This window comes from Clupea harengus, unplaced genomic scaffold, assembly GCF_900700415.2.
Source record: "Clupea harengus unplaced genomic scaffold, Ch_v2.0.2, whole genome shotgun sequence".
Lineage (NCBI taxonomy): Eukaryota > Metazoa > Chordata > Actinopteri > Clupeiformes > Clupeidae > Clupea > Clupea harengus.
Genome location: NW_024879599.1, coordinates 28,695 through 48,060, shown reverse-complemented (window position 1 = coordinate 48,060; position 19,366 = coordinate 28,695). Strand labels below are relative to the sequence as shown.

General features: G+C 43.1%; 1 protein-coding gene across 1 annotated transcript; it reads left to right on the top strand.

Moving 5' to 3' along the window:
* Window positions 1-15,609: 15,609 nt before the first annotated feature.
* On the top strand, window positions 15,610-17,065 carry LOC122129154 (GTPase IMAP family member 9-like). Its single transcript, XM_042704198.1, has one exon. The coding sequence runs from the start codon at window positions 15,653-15,655 to the stop codon at window positions 16,418-16,420; it is 768 nt and encodes a 255-aa protein (XP_042560132.1). The 5' UTR covers window positions 15,610-15,652; the 3' UTR covers window positions 16,421-17,065.
* The last annotated feature ends 2,301 nt before the right edge of the window (window positions 17,066-19,366 follow it).

Here is a 19,366-nt window from a genome sequence, read left to right as displayed (position 1 = left end):
ACAGGAGACGCTTTCAGGACCCACCACTGTAACTTATACAAGAATGTTGGTTGGTCCCCTCTAGCAGACAGGAGGGAAAAACACTGTCTTTTATTTGTTTATAAAGCCTTAGTGGGAAAACTGCCTAATTATCTCATGTCACTTTTAAAATTAAAATCCATCTGTCATAATACACGGTCACAGAGCCTCATCTCCCTTGAAATCCCCCTTACAAAAACTAATATAGGTAAAATAGCTTTTAAGTTCTTTGCTTCCCATAAATGGAACACTATTCAAGTGGAGTTGAAATTAACCAAGTATTTGTCTGTCAACCAATTTAAGAGCCTTTTAGATAATAAGGATGTGCCTCAATGCTGTTGTTTTGAATGATTCTCTGATTTAATTTTTTTACTTTATGTTATTTTATTTATTTATTTTTTATGCTTAATTTCTGAGTTGTTTGGTGTGTTTTTTTTTTAAATGTATTTTGTCTGTTTCGTTTTGTTGTGGTTTGTTTATGTATTGTTCTTCTGTACTATGTGGCCTCAATCAGGGCATTGCTGCAAAAGAGCCCTGTGCTCAGTCAATTTCTCCCTGAATAAACAATGATGAATGAATATGTTATTTATGTTTCACATACTGTTTGTACATTGTTTGACTTGGTGGAATTTTAAATAAAGCCTGTGACACTCACGGAAGGTTTCTGCTTTCACCGGCTTTGCAGTGCACTCGCCCTTCTTATATTTTTGGAAGTTCACCAGCTGAACTTGTTGCTTGGGGACGCCCAGCATTTTCATTAAAATGCAAGGCTGCCAGGTAGAGTCTTTGGGGAGAAAATAATACTTATAAGAGCATGTGTGTATGCGTGTATAATAGTTTGTATAATACATAATAGGTATACATTTCTTTGAAAAAATGATCGTACTGTTACCTGCATAACATTCCAAGAAAAGGAAAGACTACGTTTTTGGGCGCAAAACGCAGAATGACGCTGTGGAATAACTCCAACGAAGAGGTCTGGTAGTGAGGGCTCAGCTTCCCCACATCTTTTAGAACCCTCTTGTTAGTTAACACATTCTCTAATCTGCAGAAGGCTGGTGTCCCTGTAAAAAAAAGGGGGAAAAACATAACTACAGATTCAAAGTGATTATGGCATTGGTTATTTGGTTTGTACTATATATATACAGGTGCATCTCAATAAATTAGAATATCATCAAAAAGTTGATTTATTTCAGTAATTCGATTTAAAAAGTGAAACTCATATATTATATAGATTCATTACACACAGACTGATATATTTTAAGTGTTTATTTCTTTTAATTTTGATGATTATAACTGACAGCTAATGAAAACCCCAAATTCAGTATCTCAGAAAATTAGAATATTACTTAAGACCAATAAAAAAAAAGGATTTTTAACACAGAAATGTTGGACTACTGAAAAGTATGAACATGTACAGCACTCAATACTTGGTCGGGGCTCCTTTTGCATGAATTACTGCAGCAATGCGGCGTGGCATGGAGGCGGTCAGTCTGTGGCACTGCTGAGGTGTTATGGAAGCCCAGGTTGCTCTGATTTTCAGCTTCAGCTTTTCTGCGTTGTTGGGTCTGGTGTCTCGCATCTTCCTTTTCACAATACCCCATAGATTCTCTATGGGGTTTAGGTCAGGCGAGTTTTCTGGCCAATCAAGCACAGGGATACCATGGTCCTTAAACCAGGTACTGGTACCTTTGGAATTGTGTGCAGGTGCCAAGTCCTGCTGGAAAATGAAATCCGCATCTCCATAAAGCTGGTCAGCAGAGGGAAGCATGAAGTGCTCTAGAACTTCCTGGTAGACAGCTGCGCTGACCTTGGACCTGAGAAAACACAGTGGACCAACACCAGCAAATGACATGGCACCCCAAACCATCACTGACTGTGGAAACTTTACACTGGACCTCAAGCAAATTGGATTCTGTGCCTCTCCTCTCTTCCTCCAGACTCTGGGACCTTGATTTCCAAATGAAATGCAAAATTTACTTTCATCTGAAAAGAGAACTTTGGATCACTGAGCAACAGTCCAGTCCTTTTTGTCCTTAGCCCAGGTAAGACGCCTCTGACGTTGTCTCTGGTTCAAGAGTGGCTTGACACAAGGAATGCGACAATTGAAGCCCATGTCCTGGATACGTCTGTGCGTGGTGGCTCTTGAAGCACTGACTTCAGCTGCAGTCCACTCCTTGTGAATCTCCCCCGAATTATTGAATGGGCTTCGTTTCACAATCCTCTCAAGGCTGCGGTTATCCCTGTTGCTTGTGCACCTTTTTCTACCACATTTTTTCCTTCCATTCAACTTTCCATTAATGTGCTTGGATACAGCACTCGGTGAACAGCCAGCTTCTTTAGCAATGACCTTTTGTGTCTTACCCTCCTTGTGCAGGGTGTCAATGATCGTCTTCTGGACAACTGTCAAGTCAGTAGTCTTCCCCATGATTGTGTAGCCTATTGAACTAGACTGAGAGATTATTTAAAGGCTCAGGAAACCTTTGCAGATGTTTTGAGTTAATTAGCTGATTAGAATGTGACACCATGAGTCACAATATTCTAATTTTCTGAGATACTGAATTTTGGGTTTTCATTAGGTGTCAGTTAAAATCATCAAAATTAAAAGAAATAAACACTTGAAATATATCAGTCTGTGTGTAATGAATCTATATAATATATGAGTTTCACTTTTTGAATCAAATTACTGAAATAAATCAACTTTTTGATGATATTCTAATTTATTGAGATGCACCTGTATATATATATATACACACTCACAACACACACATATATGTACTATACACATATAGTACATATATGTACATACACATATAGTATATATATAGTACATGTATATAAACACAAGCCTTACATTTACAATGCAAATTGGGCAAACATACCTGCTGTCAACCATTTGCTCTTGTCAACAGGAGGGCTAATTGCCTTGAATCATATATGCAGACGGACTATTAACACCTCTCCCCACCCCAATCCAAAGCCCTTTTAAAAGGGAATCTTTTTTGGATGAGAACTATTTCTCATAAAGAGAATATATACTTCGACACGAATTCCACTCCATAGATATCCAAACGAACTATCTACGGCAGTGGTCACCAAACTTTTTTGGCCAAAGATCACAAACTCTGCCTTGGTGACAGGCAAGATCTACCTATTGAGGCGTTGAGAGAAAAAGACTGTCCAGACTGTACTTACAACTTAACTTTTTATTTAGCCTAATTGTAATTGAGTGAAATTAAACACTTTGTTCCAGCTTTCAAATTGATGTTACCAAGAACACACTAAATCACTTAATTTCAGTGCAACATAAAAAGGAAAATATTTGTTAACCGCACACAATATGAACAAGAAAAAACACATTTGCAATCAGCAGGCTGGATATGAACTGCTTTATTTATCAACTGAAGTTACAACACAACACTGACAATCTTTGTTTTCAGATCATTTGACAATTGTTTTGAGGCCCCCATGTTGCCACTCTTCAGAGGAGAATCAAGGAGAAGCACATCTTGCAATTGGCTACCTTAGATAGTTTTTCTAATGATTGAATGCACCTTTCTATGGAATTGAAGGCTTAACAAGCTAATCAGACTAATTATGTGTTGCAATTATTCAGTATTGAGTAGTTACAGGTATTCAAATCATGAAAATGATTAGGGTGCCTAAATATTTGCACAGCCTATTTTTCACATTTGATTTCATTTCAAATACTGCTACACTAAATATCTTTGTCTGGAAAACACCCCAGTACTCAGTGTTAAATAGAAAATGAATAATATACTACTGTGATCTTTTTTTTGGAGAAGACAGAGTAAATTATCATGCAGCCTCAGAGGGTGCCAAAACTTTTAATACGACAGTATGCGTGCTTATTAATATTTCGAAAACCAACACGGTAATTGGAATGAAGTGGGAGTGGCCGATAACTAACATAAGCGCAAACGTACTCATGTAACGTCACCTTTAACATTAATATTAATATTTAGAAACACGTTGCAGTGTTAAACGAGTCGTAGAAGTTAAAATAGACAAATATCTGTCTCGAAAACCGTTAATTTGGGTAAGCTAATACATAACGTTAATCTATAAATAGACTTAGGATATCGGTTTATTTAACAAACTGGCCGATAACCGAGATAACAACGACATCCAAGAGAGCTCGAGGATGTTATGCACGCGAGTTGAGCCTAGTTGCGAGCTGTCAGACGAGCTTTCAGAATGTTGGAAATCTCTCTACATTGGTCAGACATTCTGCAACTTTACCCAGTCCGACTGAACATGTTGAACTCTTCCGACAATGACCAACAAACACCAACTGCTGGCGCACACTGACCCAACTGTTGGTGTTTGTTGGAGAATGTTGGCGTTTGTCGGGGCAGTGTGCAAGCTGCTTTAGAAGGGGCATTTAGTGGGAAGGCCTACATTTGTGAGAAATCGTTGGTGATTACGTTCATATCAACTCTACGGACATCCTCAGATTTAAATAGCTGGTGTTCATTAATCAGGCGGAGATGTTTTCTGACGTTGGTCTTCCGAAGTCCGTTAGAAAACATTTCAGAAGACACTTCAGAACATGTTCAATTTTTTTTTTTTTTTTTCTGTATTTACAGTTTTTCTCAATTGCTAACACACATTTTTTGAAAGCATGCCTCGTTTCCTCAAAACTCTAAACACAAATCCCAAAACCACTCACACAAAATGCAAAACCCTTTATACATCCTGCAAAAGGCAACTTTGCTTTCAAAACAGTGTTATGTCACCTCAAAAGGGTACTTTGTTTTCTAATGACAAACACAGCCCATTATATGAGTAGACATTCTAAGCATCGATTGAACACTGATGTGCTCAATGGAAAACACTACTATGAAATGGGAAAACACCAGTATGAAGGCCTTATCAGGAACATTATGTTACTATACGCTTACTCCTGTAGTAAAATATAACTGTATAATGTTTTTACGCAAATATAAAACAACACACAAATATACAGTAACAACTAAAATATTTCTTTATTTTTTCCAAAAGTGCTGTAGCCTATACATCACAGCAAACACAAATGAATGTGTAAATGATTTGCACAGAACAAACAATAGGATATAGGCCAGTACAGTCAACAAAAAAAAGAAAGAAAAATGTAAAATAAAAAAGGACAAAAAACTACTGCATCCTGTTCAAGACAATATTGACAATGTGCTATCAGAAATAGACCTACACAGTGTTGTGAATGTTGTTGCATTTTGTGTGAGTGGTTTAGGGATTTGTGTTTAGAGTTTTGAGAAAACGAGGCATGCTTCATGTGTGTAAGCAATCGAGAAAAACTGTAACATTGGATTGGATTGCAATACAGTACAGTAATGTGTCAGTGCTGATAGGACGCAATCAGTTGTGGAAATGTATATGACTTGCACATAGTCATAGCATAACTGTTTGACTGTCGGAGTTTCTGACAAAAGGCACCCTGTACACCTGCTTTATTCTCAAGGTGTTCCGCCTTAGAACACAGTCCACTGTGGCTAGGCTCACTGTATTGATGTTTAGGAATTAGTCTTGGTCATCAATGGTTGCACTTTGTATTTGTTTACGTAATTTTACAGATACAGTACAATGGAAAATACAAGAATACTATACTCCTGATAAGGCATTCAAACTAGTGTTTTCCTGTCATAGTAGTGTTTCTTACCTATTCCCTCTTCTGAATGTCCGGAGAATGGATGCAACTGAGAAGCGGCTTATATTTGGTTGAACCCTCCGGCCAGCCTCCTGCATGGTCAAACCATGGTTGACCACAGGGTTGACCACAGTGGCCCGAATCTCATCAGAGATAATGGCTCTCCTTCTTGCTCTTTCTCTTCATCCTCTTCCTCCTCCTCCTCCTCCTCTTACTCTCACTCCTCTGCCTTTCTGATCACCTCTCACTTCAATGTTGCCATCAATTGTTCTCCAAACCAGGAGCTAACCTGTGGCCATCATATTGCTAAAGCTTTGATTTCAAATTGCACAACAGCCTTGGAAATGGAAGTTTTGCCAATTGAATAGCAGTGTGTTCTGTCTGAACACAAGGAGGTTTTGGCATTGATGAAGTGTGCAAAGTAGAGAGGATGGTGTTTAGTGTTTTGAAGAAAGTGTGGTTAACAATTGAAATTTGTGTCTAAAGCAGATAATTGTGTGTTGTGAGTTGAAGAAAGTGCGGTTAACAATTGAAATCTGTGTCTAAAGCACATAATTGTGCTTATAGTTTAGCAGAATTGGTTTAGGGAGTTGGCACATGAGTTACAGGTTGTGGTCATTGTGCCATAAGTTCCAGTTTTTGAATGTAATCAATCGAGAAAAACTGTAAAAAAAATTATATTTTTTGGAGATCGACAGGGAAGGTCTTCGAGATCGACACGTCGATCGCGATCGACAGGTTGGCGACCTCTGATCTACGGTATAAGTAAGCATAGATCAAATAGGCTAGCTTAACTGTTCACACAAAATGCGTTAGCCACATATTGGCTCCTACACAGTACAACATGCTAATGTCGCTAACTTTTACACAAAGCCTATCATTTCACGAGACTAGATCTTACACGCGAATGGTAAAGTTATTGTTAGATTAAATTAGATACAAGTACACATTTCCCCAAAACGCAACAATGGTTTAATCCCCCAAGCCCTCTAACATTGGCAAAGTCGCTAACCGCCCACACTATTTACTCTACGGTCAAAATATATTTTTTTAAAGATACTTACAATTACCTCGTCTGTACTGCATCGAGTAGATGGCACCGATCCCGCTTGCAAGGTCAATCTTGTTGCCAGTCCAGCGTTATATTGGCCCAGATTGGTAAAACAGTCCAATTCAAAATGGCATGCGCACACCAACAGACTTTTGCCAATTCTTTCCGGAACATTACAATTAAATATGAATTCAATCCATTTCACTCTTGTCTCTGAGGCTGGGAGATTATGTACAGATCTGTGCTGACTTGTGCAGCCGACCACAGCACATCTTGAGGGCTTCATTTGCTCCATGCTGATAGCTAGCTTTCCCAAGTGTATCTGAAGTTTTCAAAAATGAAGTGAAATGCATTGGCAAATCTATAAGTGAGTGTGGGGGGGGGGGCAGGGCCATGTAAGAGAGACGCCCATATCATTGTGACGAGAGACTGTTAAGGAAGCTCATTGGCAGTCACTCAAGCATGACGTTTCTGACGTACAAGAACCATATCAAATCGCGGGAGAGTTTTTGGGTCGGTAGACATGCCAGATACCCAAATTAACGTGTAGAAGCACTAAAAAAGTGGAATTTTCATAATATGTCCCCTTTAACATAGGCGGCAGGGATCAGAGATCCCACGCCCGTAGGAAACCACCCTGGGATGGTTCATGTGCAACATAACACGTAGACACCAATGAACACACTCATCATTATATCGTTCTCAGGCCAGGGGATTCAGAGATCGCCTGCCTGTAGAACCCCATGTAGAAAACTAGGTTCAGCCACATCTAACATATAGAATCTAATGAAAGTGTGGCGAGAACTTGTCAGGGAAAAGACCCTCAACAGTTAGTTAGCAGGTTAAAAACACTACCCAGCATGTAAGTGAACTGGACGGTTTTCGAACGGGCCCCGACGGAGACAGACACCTTAAGTCTGTCTGACGTGCCATGCTGAAAACAAGTCCTTTTATTCAAACAATGTTTACACAGTATGACAGTCAAGACGCTGGATGCACTTAGGATACCTTCAGCTCAGCTGAATTCTACTTCTGCTTAGCAACGAGTCATTTCACAACCCGCTCTCTCCTTCTTATCTTATGTAAACATATACGTGAGGTTTCTGGGTTAACATTCTTGACTCTGCTAATTGTCTTCCAAAGTCCAATCTACATGGAGAAGCAGGGCACACAGCATTTTGGAAAAAACCTTAAAACAAAAGACATTCATGATAAAATATACTAATAATTTCTTTAACAGAACTCCAGCTTGCAGCTTTGCAAATATCTTCCACTGAGACTCCCTTTAGTAAGGCCCAGGAAGACGAGACCCCCCGCGCAGAGTGCGCATGCAACTACTAACTAACTAAAGACAAGATCTTATAAGACAACACGATAGCCTCTACTATCCAACGAGAGAGGCTCGGTTTTGATAGAGGTCTGCCTTTTGCACGTGCACCAAAGCACACAAATAACTGATCTGATTGTCTGAAAGCCTCAGTGCGCTCTACATAACAGCGGAGAGCGCGTACTGGACAGAGCTTATTCAAACGTTCCTCCTCTGCTGACGCAAAAGGAGGAGGCGAGAAAACTGCTAATTCAATCACCTGATTGCGGAATGGGGTTGCCACCACTTTAGGTGTGTAAGCAGCATTAGGTCGCATAACCACTCTGTCACCAGCGATCCGGAACTGAAGGCACGATGGGTTGACGGACAGGGCTTGCATGTCACCAACGCGCTTTGCTGACGTTAACGCCAGTAGCAGCGCGGCCTTTAAAGAGACAAACTGTATGTCCACCGTCTCCAGGGGCTCGAATGGAGGCCCTGTGAGAGCACGTAACACAACCAGCAGATCCCAAGAGGGTAAGAGGTGCCTCTCTGGCACCCTGAGCCGTATCACCCCCGCCATAAAGCGTGACGCTAGCGGGTGACTGCCAGGAGAACTGCCATTAATGCCTGCGTGGCAGGCTGAAATGGCTGCCAGGTACACCTTGAGAGTGGAAGCCGCCTTCCCCTCATCAAACAGCTGCTGTAGGAATTCTAGTGTGACGCCCAGCGCGCAGCTAATGGGGTCATGCTGACGCGCAGCGCACCACCGTTCGAAACTGCGCCACTTTAGCGTATACAGAGCCCGTGTTGACACTGCTCGGGCACTCTGTATCGTAGCCACCACCGTGTCCGATAAGCCTGACGCTAGGAGCCTGCACCTTTCAGGTGCCAGGCCCTGAGACGCCACAGCTCCGGATGGGGGTGCCACACTGTCCTGTGCGCCTGCGTTAGGAGGTCTCTCCGTAGAGGCAGCTCCCAGGGCTGTTGCACTGACATATTGAATAGATCCGCTGCCCACGGCTGGTTGGGCCAGTGGGGGGCTATCAATAACAATTCTCTGCCCTCGTCCGCTACTTTTCTCAGCAACTGCTGGAGGAGCGGAATCGGGGGGAAAATCGTATAGGCGTAGGTTTGGCCACTGGTGGCCCAGCGCGTCTATGCCTAATGGGGGGTTGGTGCCCCCTAGCGAGAACCAGAGAGGGCAGCAGGTGTTTGTTTGGTGCCTGTTTGCAAACAGGTCCACCTGCGCCCTGAAAAAAAAAAATCACCTCGACAACAGGTCCGCCCCGTAGTTGAGGTGACCTGGAATATGAACTGCCCTGAGGGAACGGACGTGAACCGCTGCCCACAGGAGCAGGCGGTTCGCCCAATGGTGCAGTGACGGAGAGCGCACTCCGCCTTGATGGTTTATATACGCCAAGGCCGCAGTGTTGTCCGTCCTCACTAACACATGCTGACCACTCAGTCTGGGCAGAAAGTGTCGTAGAGCCAGGACTACTGTCCGCAGTTCTAACACATTTATATGAGACGCAGCCTCTGTCGCAGACCAGAGACCGTTCACACCTCTCCCCTCGCAGACCGCACCCCACCCCTTGGTGGAGGCGTCTGTGGTTACTACTACGCGGCGCGTCACTATGCCCATAGTGCCTGACGCCGCGAGGAACCAGGGGGCTCTCCAGATTGCCAGGGCTCTCCTGCATCTGGAGGACACTGTTACCCTGCGGTATCTGTCTGTGACTGCGTTGAGCCTCAGAGACAGGTACCACATTTGGAACTGCCGCATACGCAACATCCCCAGCGGGAGAGCGATTGCGGCCGATGCCATCATTCCCAACAGGCGTTGGCAGCACAGCGACGAGACTGACTGTCCTAGTCGGAACTGGCGCACACATGTTTTGATGGCATTTTTTCGTTCTCGAGACAGCCTGACCACCATGGAGGTGGAGTCTAGAACCATGCCTAGGAAATGCGTAGTCTGGCTTGGGCACAGAACGCTTTTTTCCTTGTTTATTACAAAGCCCAGCCGATGCAGGTGTGCCACCACTAGATGGCCATCTTGCACCGCTGCGGCCCTTGAATGAGCAGCTACTAACCAATCGTCCAAATAATTGAATAAGCGCAGACCGCGTAGTCGTAATGGGGCGATGGCTGCTTCTACGCACTTTGTGAAAACCCTCGGTGCCAAACTAGGCCGAACGGGAGTGCGTTGAATTGGTACGCTATTCCTCCGAACGCAAACCTCAGAAATCTTCTTTGTCTGTGGTGGATCGGAACGTGGAAATATGCGTCTTTTAAGTCTATCGTGATAAACCAATCGTTTGGTCTTATGAACTGCACTAGCCGGCGTGGGGTCAGCATTCTGAACTTTAGCGGCATGAGTGCTTTGTTCAACACACGTAGATCTAGTATTGGCCGGTAATTCCCGTCCTTTTTGGGGACCAGGAAGTAACGGCTGTAGAAGCTGCGCCTTGGGCCGGGCGCGCAGCTGGCTGCTGCTGGGCTGCAGGCTGAGCGGGCGGGCGGAAGGGGTGTCTCTGCAAGCCTCGTCTGGTGGGCATCTTTGCCGGAGGGGCTGGCGAGCGGAACCCGCTTCGTTTCTGGCCCTGGGTGGGCATAGTGTGTCCCGATGAGTACTGCTCGCCCGACCCGCTAGAGCGAGGCATCCAAGCCTGGAATACCTCCCTGCTCTTCTGCTGCTCCTCGAACTTGGCAGCCATTGTGTCGACTGCCTTGCCGAAGACGCCCTGGACACAGACCGGGGCGTCGAGGAGCGGTGCCTTCTCCCTGTCTGTCAGCTTGGCCAGCGACAGCCACAGGGACCTCTGGGTAGCCACCGCCGTACCCATCACCCTCCCCAGGGCCTGAGAGGTGCACCTGGTGAGCCGGAGGGAGAGGTCCGTCGCCCGACGGAGCTCCACCACCGACGGGTGATCCTCCCTCAGCGATGAGGCCAGCTCCGTCAGGAGCTTAGCCTGATAACGCTGCAGCAGCGCCGCCGTATTGGTCGTGCAGGCAGCCTGCCCTGCAGCCAAGTAGGCTTTCTCAGCCAGAGCCGCCTGGTGCCTGGCCACTTGCGTGGGCAGGAGGGGCTTCTGGCCGAGGCGCATCGTGGGGGAGGCGGGCGAGAGGTAGCCCGCCACTGCATCCTCGACCTGAGGGAAGGAGAGGTAGCCACTCTCCCTAGCCCTGTCGAGGTGCATATATGGGGAGAACCCCGGCACTGGGGCACGGCCCGAGTAGGGGGTCGCCCACGTCGCCTGCAGCTCCTCATGGACCTCCGCAAAGAAGGGGAGGGCACTAGGAGCTGGTGCGGCGAGGCCAGCGTAAAACTCCCCGTCCAGCAGCGAGGTCCGCACGCTGGGAGGGGGAGGGAGAGGGAGCCCGAGGCAGCTGGCTGCTCTCAGCGCAACCTCGTGGAGGCAGGCCACGCACCGACGGTGGCGGTCGCCCTTGACCCGCACATGCCCACAGTCGGGGTACTGCCTTGACATCTTTGTTCTGAAATTAGAAGAAAGTATTAATACACAAGCACACTATTAGCAACGTACACGTTGGTTAGCAAAGCTAGCAGGCTAGTCAGAAACTTAGCCAGCTAGTTAGCTAGGATAGTGGCTCTACTTCCAAAAATCAGTTGAGTCAACGAATTTTGCAGCGCCCTGAGCTAGTGAGGGTAAAAGAACCCGAATAACTCACCAACTCGTAGAGAGCAAAAGCACACAAAACTCCTTGACCTGGTAACGTAGAGGATATTACTCGGAGCTGGGGCTTCGTCTTGCGAAGTTTTCAAAGAGGATATATTCGTATTGCGCTGCTGAATTTATAAGCTCCTGAGGGGGCGGGCTCAGGAGAGAGTGCGGACGAATCGCAGCCTTTCAGGCTTGGATTTCGGTCCATGACTGAGGTCATGTACCATTCTGTTATATCGCAGTCAACTGCGATAAGGAATATATTAACATTGTTTATAATGTTATTGTTGTGTGTAACACGGTGATTTTAGCATAACAAACTAGCTGGTTAACTTATTTGACATAAGTTATTGGAAATTATAAGATTGCCCTCTTTACAACTACCACCATGGATAGCTTGCTCATCGATTGTAAACAAGTGACTACGGCTAACACGTTAAATTAGATGATGACAACAGTGCCAGCTTGCTTATTTTCAAAGAGGATATATTCGTATTGCGCTGCTGAATTTATAAGCTCCTGAGGGGGCGGGCTCAGGAGAGAGTGCGGACGAATCGCAGCCTTTCAGGCGTGAATGGATAAATGCTTGGATTTCGGTCCATGACTGAGGTCATGTACCATTCTGTTATATCGCAGTCAACTGCGATAAGGAATATATTAACATTGTTTATAATGTTATTGTTGTGTGTAACACGGTGATTTTAGCATAACAAACTAGCTGGTTAACTTATTTGACATAAGTTATTGGAAATTATAAGATTGCCCTCTTTACAACTACCACCATGGATAGCTTGCTCATCGATTGTAAACAAGTGACTACGGCTAACACGTTAAATTAGATGATGACAACAGTGCCAGCTTGCTTATTTTACCAGATCATAACGGCCTCTATTTTGGACATTTATCTACCTAACGTTAGCTAGGCTAGCTTGTAGGGAGCGTTACCTCATCTGTGAAAAGCAAGCTAACATTGGCCAAGTCAACGCCACAACTTACCTTCGTATCACTGTCACCAGTATTTTGATGCACCTTCCTCCAGACATCTTTTCTTTTTCTCCATGAGAAGCTCCACCTTTACGTTTTGGTGCCGATGACATGCTCTCACTCTCAAAAACGACTTTGTCTGCCAGCGAGTGACGCAAGTGTTGAGTAGGCAAGGCAGGGCAACTTTATTTATTTATTTATGCAACTAAATGTGCTTACATATACAATAACAGGAAAGAAAATAAAGAATTAAAATAAATAAAATAAAATGTAGGCTAGAGTGATTGACATTAAATAACACCTAAAACAAAGTTAGACTGACGGAAGAGATTAGATGAGTAAAAAAGATGGAAATGTCGTGTCTAAAATATACACACACGCGGTCCCATTTAAGCAGGAGTCGAACAGCAGATGGTGAATTCTTCAAGCAGGGTTTATTGAAGATCTTAAACCACAATAAGAGAAAGTTCTAGAATGTTTCTGTCTCCCTAGCGTCGCGGGCTACCATTTAAACCTCTTCTGACACTCCCACTTCAGCTTTGACTGGCTGACCCTGTATCCAATCACATCATTCACCCCTAACCTGACTCCATCCAATCAGAAAGCTTAAAATGTGTATCATGACCCATCCTCTACCCGGTGGGCCAAACCCCTTTTCCAACATCGTGTTTTAGAGTGTAATTATCTGACCTTCCTTCTGAATCATATTAAAATATCCCACAGAAACCATGGGCCTCATTTCGAACATGGTTCAGAAGAATTAAAGAAGGAATTTCTTCTGAACTGCACTAACGATGTTTTAGGGCATTCATGAAAGTTTTATCATCTGGGATTCGTTCTGAATTTAGACCACAATTAAGAACACATTTCAGAAGACTACTCGCCAGCAGTAGTATAAATATCAGTCGGTGATTTTCTTTATCTGGACATATTCGAGGAAATTATACATGTGCTGTAAAGCATAGAATGTAGTCGATGCCGGCGATGTTAGATAGAGGGCCGATTGGTGATGGAAGTGAGCCGGTATTTTGGACCATCCCAACCCCGTCGGCCCACCGGGGATTCCCCTTAGTTTATACTGCTGAGGAAGTAGGCGGACCATTATGCAAACTTAGTATGAATACCAAGTTAAAGCCTGAAGTCATGAAGCAATTCAAACAAACCAATAAAAATACAGCTACACAAACATTCAAAAGAGCGGCAGATATCTAGAATCATGAGAAATATCTTATGTGTGTGTCATATGAAGAGAGACCAGACACTAGGCTGTGTACTCACAAGAACACACACAACAGTAGAGCAGGATGGATGTATAACTCGCACACGCTTTTAAAGGGAAGGGTGTTCACTAAAACTACACACTGTACCTTTAAGGATTCAAAAAGAGGATTGCAAATGAATATAATGACAGAATGTTGAAAAAGAGTTTGCTAACAGCTTAGTTAAAGGACTTTTACAGAAGAAGGCCTTGTGTTCCATGTGTACTGCTTCAAAACTATGATCTGTATTGCTTTAATGTTTCACATTGAAGATATTTAAAAAAACTAATCTGATTTCTTCGTATGCTGTATTTGGTTACAAACAAAGATCAGATCAAATGTAAAAATAGGTTTTACAGAGCGACCTCACCAAATGTCAGAATACATCAGTTAGAAAACTAACTAGCTTCTATCAGTGCCAAATGCACTATTGGTGGTGTCTGCAAGGGGACGATTTAGGCTGTTAGTTCGCTTGCTAGGACAAGACAAAAACTCTCTAAACTAATTGATATTTAAGTGATCATGGAAGATAATAATAAGTAATAGCACCATAATTAGGAAGGAAAACTTATTGTTTGACATGATGCTGCTCTAGACCAAGAGCACTTCTGTGTTCTAAAATAATCTCTAGGCTGCACTGCTGAAGTACTGGAGTTCTACAGTGCAGAACAGAGTTTATACTGCTGAGGAAGTAGGCGGACCATTATGCAAATACAACCATTATGGGGATTCTATAAAAAAGGATCAGCACACCAAGACCTGTTTCATTTCTGCGTAGACGTTCAACTGACACTGAGAGAAAATGGGAGGTTTGTTATCTACCCTGTCATCTACCCTGTCATCTATCCTGTCATCTACCCTGTCATCTACCCTGAAATCTACCCTGTCATCTATCCTGAAATCTGCCCGGTCATCTATCCTACCTACCCCGTCTATTCCTACAGGTTTGTACTGATTTTAGTTTTAGTCTAGTCTAGTCTATCCCTGAAGGTAACAGTTTACTACTCACTGATGATTTTGGTTCATTTAGAGATTGAAGATTTATTTTCGCATAATGCTACACATTTGTTTAAAAATAAATTGTAGACATTCAGGAGCTTAACGCTCTTTTCAAATAACTGTTTCCTATATTTGTCTGTGTGAGTAGGTTGAGAGTATGATGTTTTAGCCATAGACATCCATAGCTATGAGAATACTGAGTATTCTTACTGTTCCAAAAGTCATAAGGTTACAACCATGTAGCAACATCTGAGGTAGACCTGGTTTGTTGTTCCATGGTTTAATAAAAATAACTTCTAAATGTGGAATTGGAGCAAATCTAACATCAAATCTAAATAACACTGCAACAGCTACTGCAACAGTTTAGCAACCTATAAAACATCTAATAGCAGCCCATGTATGACTGAGGTAAAGCCGATAAAGTGTGTATGTTGATATGATGATTGTTGTGTGTGTGTATATACAGCTCCGGAAAAAATTAAGAGACCACTTCAAAATTATCAGTTTTCTCTTGTTTGAATAAAATAATATATATATTTATATTACTGTGGTAAATCCGATACAGTGTGTATGTTGATATGATGTATATTGTGTGTGTGTGTGTATATACTGTATATATATATATATATATATATTACTGAGGTAAATGATGATACAGTGTGTATGTTGATATGATGTATGTTGTTTATAGGTGAACCCCTGAGAATCGTGCTGATTGGAAAGACTGGAGTGGGGAAGAGTGCTTCAGGAAACACCATTCTGGGGAAACCAGAGTTTATCTCACGGATGTCTGGTAAATCTATCACACATACTTGTGACAGAAAGAGTCTGATTAGTCCCAGAAAGATTGAGGTGATTGATACACCTGGTATTATAGACACTGAAAGAGCTCCAGGAGAGGTTGAAAATGAGATAGTGCAGTGCATTAAATACTCAACTCCAGGGCCCCACGCATTCCTGCTGGTGATTCAGGTGGGATATTTCTCTAAGGAGGAGCAGAATGCAGTCAGGGCCTTACAGGAGATCTTTGGGGAAGAGGCTGCAGACTACATGATGGTGCTGTTCACTCATGGCGATGACCTTGGGAGTAAGACTATCAATGACCATGTGTGCCATGGTGGCGCCAAACTGAAGGAAGTGATCCAGAGCTGTGGTGGACGATACCATGTATTTAACAACCACAGCAGTGACCGCACTCAAGTTGTTGAGCTAATAAAGAAAATAGATGAGATGGTGGCAGTAAATGGGGGAGGTCACTTCACTGAGGAGATGTACAAAGAGACACAGAGGGTCATGACAAAAAGAGCGCTAACCCATAGCTCACATGAGTTTGACAGGTATCATCCTTCCATACCTTGCCTGATGGCGAGGGTGGAGATATTTCAAAAGATTCTTTATGAGGACGACAAGACACAGAGGGTCGACAGAAAGAAGGGGATCAAATAGGTCAGACAGACCTGGATTCTGACTGAAGACTGAAGATAATCTGATCAAGTGATTCTGTAATATGGTAGGGCATCCTAAGTGGTTATTGAAAGGTATTGTGATATTGACTTAAGACCATGATAATCCACTTACTGAAAGATTATTCCCAGAAGTCTGACATTTTCATTGTTCTGCAATATCCAATGACATTTTTCATAGCTGATTTTTTTAATTGTTATTCATTTGACTTTGTAGAATATTTTATTGTATGAGTGTGTGTTTAATTACGTTGTTTAAGATAACTTGTTGATGGTGAATCAGGTGGTGTTTTGGTATCCAAATGTTCCAATTAGCTAATGATGATTGTGAAATATCTTAAAGGGATTATAGTTTACTTGTTTGAGACGAGTGTCTCATATGTAACAAATATTTAATTCTGTATTTAGGATTACTTTAATCTTTTTTGTCTATGTAATGCATTTTCTTCCATGTATATTGAATTCTTTAAAAACAAACTTTTTCTCTCAGCGCTTCTTTTCACTGTCAATAGCACATCCAGCTTCATCATGTAGCATGTCACTGTGACTAAAGTAAACTCTCATTGGTCCAGCTTCATCATGTAGCATGTCACTGTGACTAAAGTAAACTCTCATTGGTCCAGCTTCATCATGTAGCATGCAATGCCGCTGCTAGCCATTTTGGTGCCCTAAACATAACTCCTTTATGATGAAACTGTAACATGCAGAGGCCTTCAGCTATGACATTTATTTTTTTGAAATATGAGTCTGTGTATGCTTGACCTCAACAGGAAGTCAGCTTGCTGCAAGACTACCTTGCTGAAAGTGTTGCCTAGCAACAAGTGCAAGAGACAGGAAAAGGGCCTCGCTTCCAACGTGTACGTGTGAGTGCCTCGTCGTCTTGAGTGAACCGTTGGTGGTTAGACACAGATGCTTTCAAGAAAAGCACCTCTGTTAAGCTACTGGATCTTCCTATCACGGAGCCACTGCACGTGTGCAAGTAACTGATAGGCTGTGACTAAAACAAAATGAAATAAAACTATCCATACACTCATTATGAGTTAGTTCTTAAAGGTATAGTGTGTAATTGCAACCAGCTGAATACCCTTTACAAGCGTGTGTGAGTACCTACGGTGGCCGTCAAATGCCACTTAACCAAAAGATCTCAAGTCACACTTCTTGATAAGAGGTGTATCCTGCACTCCTGTGTGCTCCCAGATACAATAGATAACTGGGTGTATCTGGGAGTTTGCAGTCCTGTCACACATGCCTGGAGCCTTTAGTTGTCATGGTGAATAATCTCCTGAGAGTTCTTGCAAGGGAACATTTGGATTTCACACCTTCAGGTCACCTGGTATTCTCCAATTGGTCAAAAGTCTTATCTTGGATTGGTGACACAATATCTTGCCCCTCCTCCTCCTCCCCATTGGTCCTGCATGATTCGCTGTTTATTATTATTATTATTATTATTATTGCTATTAGTGTTGTGTTCCTGATGGCTAGGTTACAGTTCAATGATAATCACCTTGGTGACCCTCCCCTTGGTGACACTCACCATACCCCCCTACCATAAAGTTGTCCCCCCTCAACAGTCATTGTAAATACAATTCTACACGGACATGTCCTCTTTTCGAGACCTAAAAAAATGCGTCCGGCAGGGATTCTAAAATCGGATTTTTGTATTCCTCAGTGTATTTTAAAAACGAGTTATTACGTCCCTGCATGTGAGAAAAAGATGGCAAAACTGACAAAACGGGGGGAGGGGGCGGGGTCATCTGCATGTGAAAAAGATGGCAAAACTTTGTCGCGGGGGGAGGGGGCAGGGTCATCTGCAATTTTGTTGTCCCCCCCAGGAATTACTCTCTGAAATTTGACTGTGTATTGTCCCCCCCTACAACGAAAGGGGATCTCCGCCCCTGTATCTACACATAGTTCACAAGGGCTCTGCTTGGTGTTATACATTTAATTTCTCATTTCAAAATGATTGTAAAATATAAAGAACACATGGACACACTACTGTGGTTCTGTATAGTTTGGACACAATCATGTGGTTCTGAAAGGCCTAGATACAAGTACATGCTTATGTGTGTGTGAATGTGATGTGTGTGTATGTGAGTGTGTGCGTATGTGTGTATATGACTGATAACATGATGAATTATATTAGTATACCCCAGTTAAGGACAATGCTACACTAGTTTGGCTAAAGCCCCGATGGGAAATGGACCCTGACAGCTCACACACAGACACACACACACACACAGAGGGATAGAGATTACTCCAGTGCCAGTGAGGCACGTAGACCTGACCCCAAACCACAAAAACAAATGGTTTCATTTTATTCTCTGTACGAACTACACCTTGGCTTTAAAAGAGTCATGTGATATGAAGAGAACAGGTCATCATGTCGGCCATCTTGTGATATGAAGAGAACAGTCCACCACAGGGGCGGTTTTTCCTACAGGCGGTATAGGCGGTCGCCTAGGGCGCCACTCAGAGGGGGGCGCAAAAAACTGCGCCCAGCAAAAAAAAAAAAAAAAGAATTGTGGGGGTTTTTTTGCGCCCCCTTCTATATCTCCAACCAATATTTTGACATAAAAAAAAAAATCTAACATTAGGGTAAAATGAGCCAAAAATCGAAAACGGAAGGGGTACGTACGTCCTTGTTGTTGTCAGAACATGCAAGCACAGTGAGGCGTTTGGTTAGAGTGTGTGTGTGTTCAAGAAACTTTGAAGAACAAAATAATGAAGAGGCAAAAGCCATCCGGGGCGCAATTTAGGAAGAAAAGAAAGGAAGAAGAAAAGAAACGTGCCAAGGAGAAAGGTAAATCCTTAAATCCTGTTCTAGCCTAGAATGAATTCCAGATAAGAAAACGTTCACGAATGCGCGAATTGCCCGCAGCACTTTAGTGGATCCTCCTGTAGTCATTCAGGATGAGATCCCATCTGGACA

What these genes read in the sequence shown, in the direction of transcription:
- LOC122129154 (XM_042704198.1), top strand. Translation starts at nt 15,653, where the DNA reads ATGTTGTTTATAGGTGAACCCCTGAGAATCGTGCTGATTGGAAAGACT.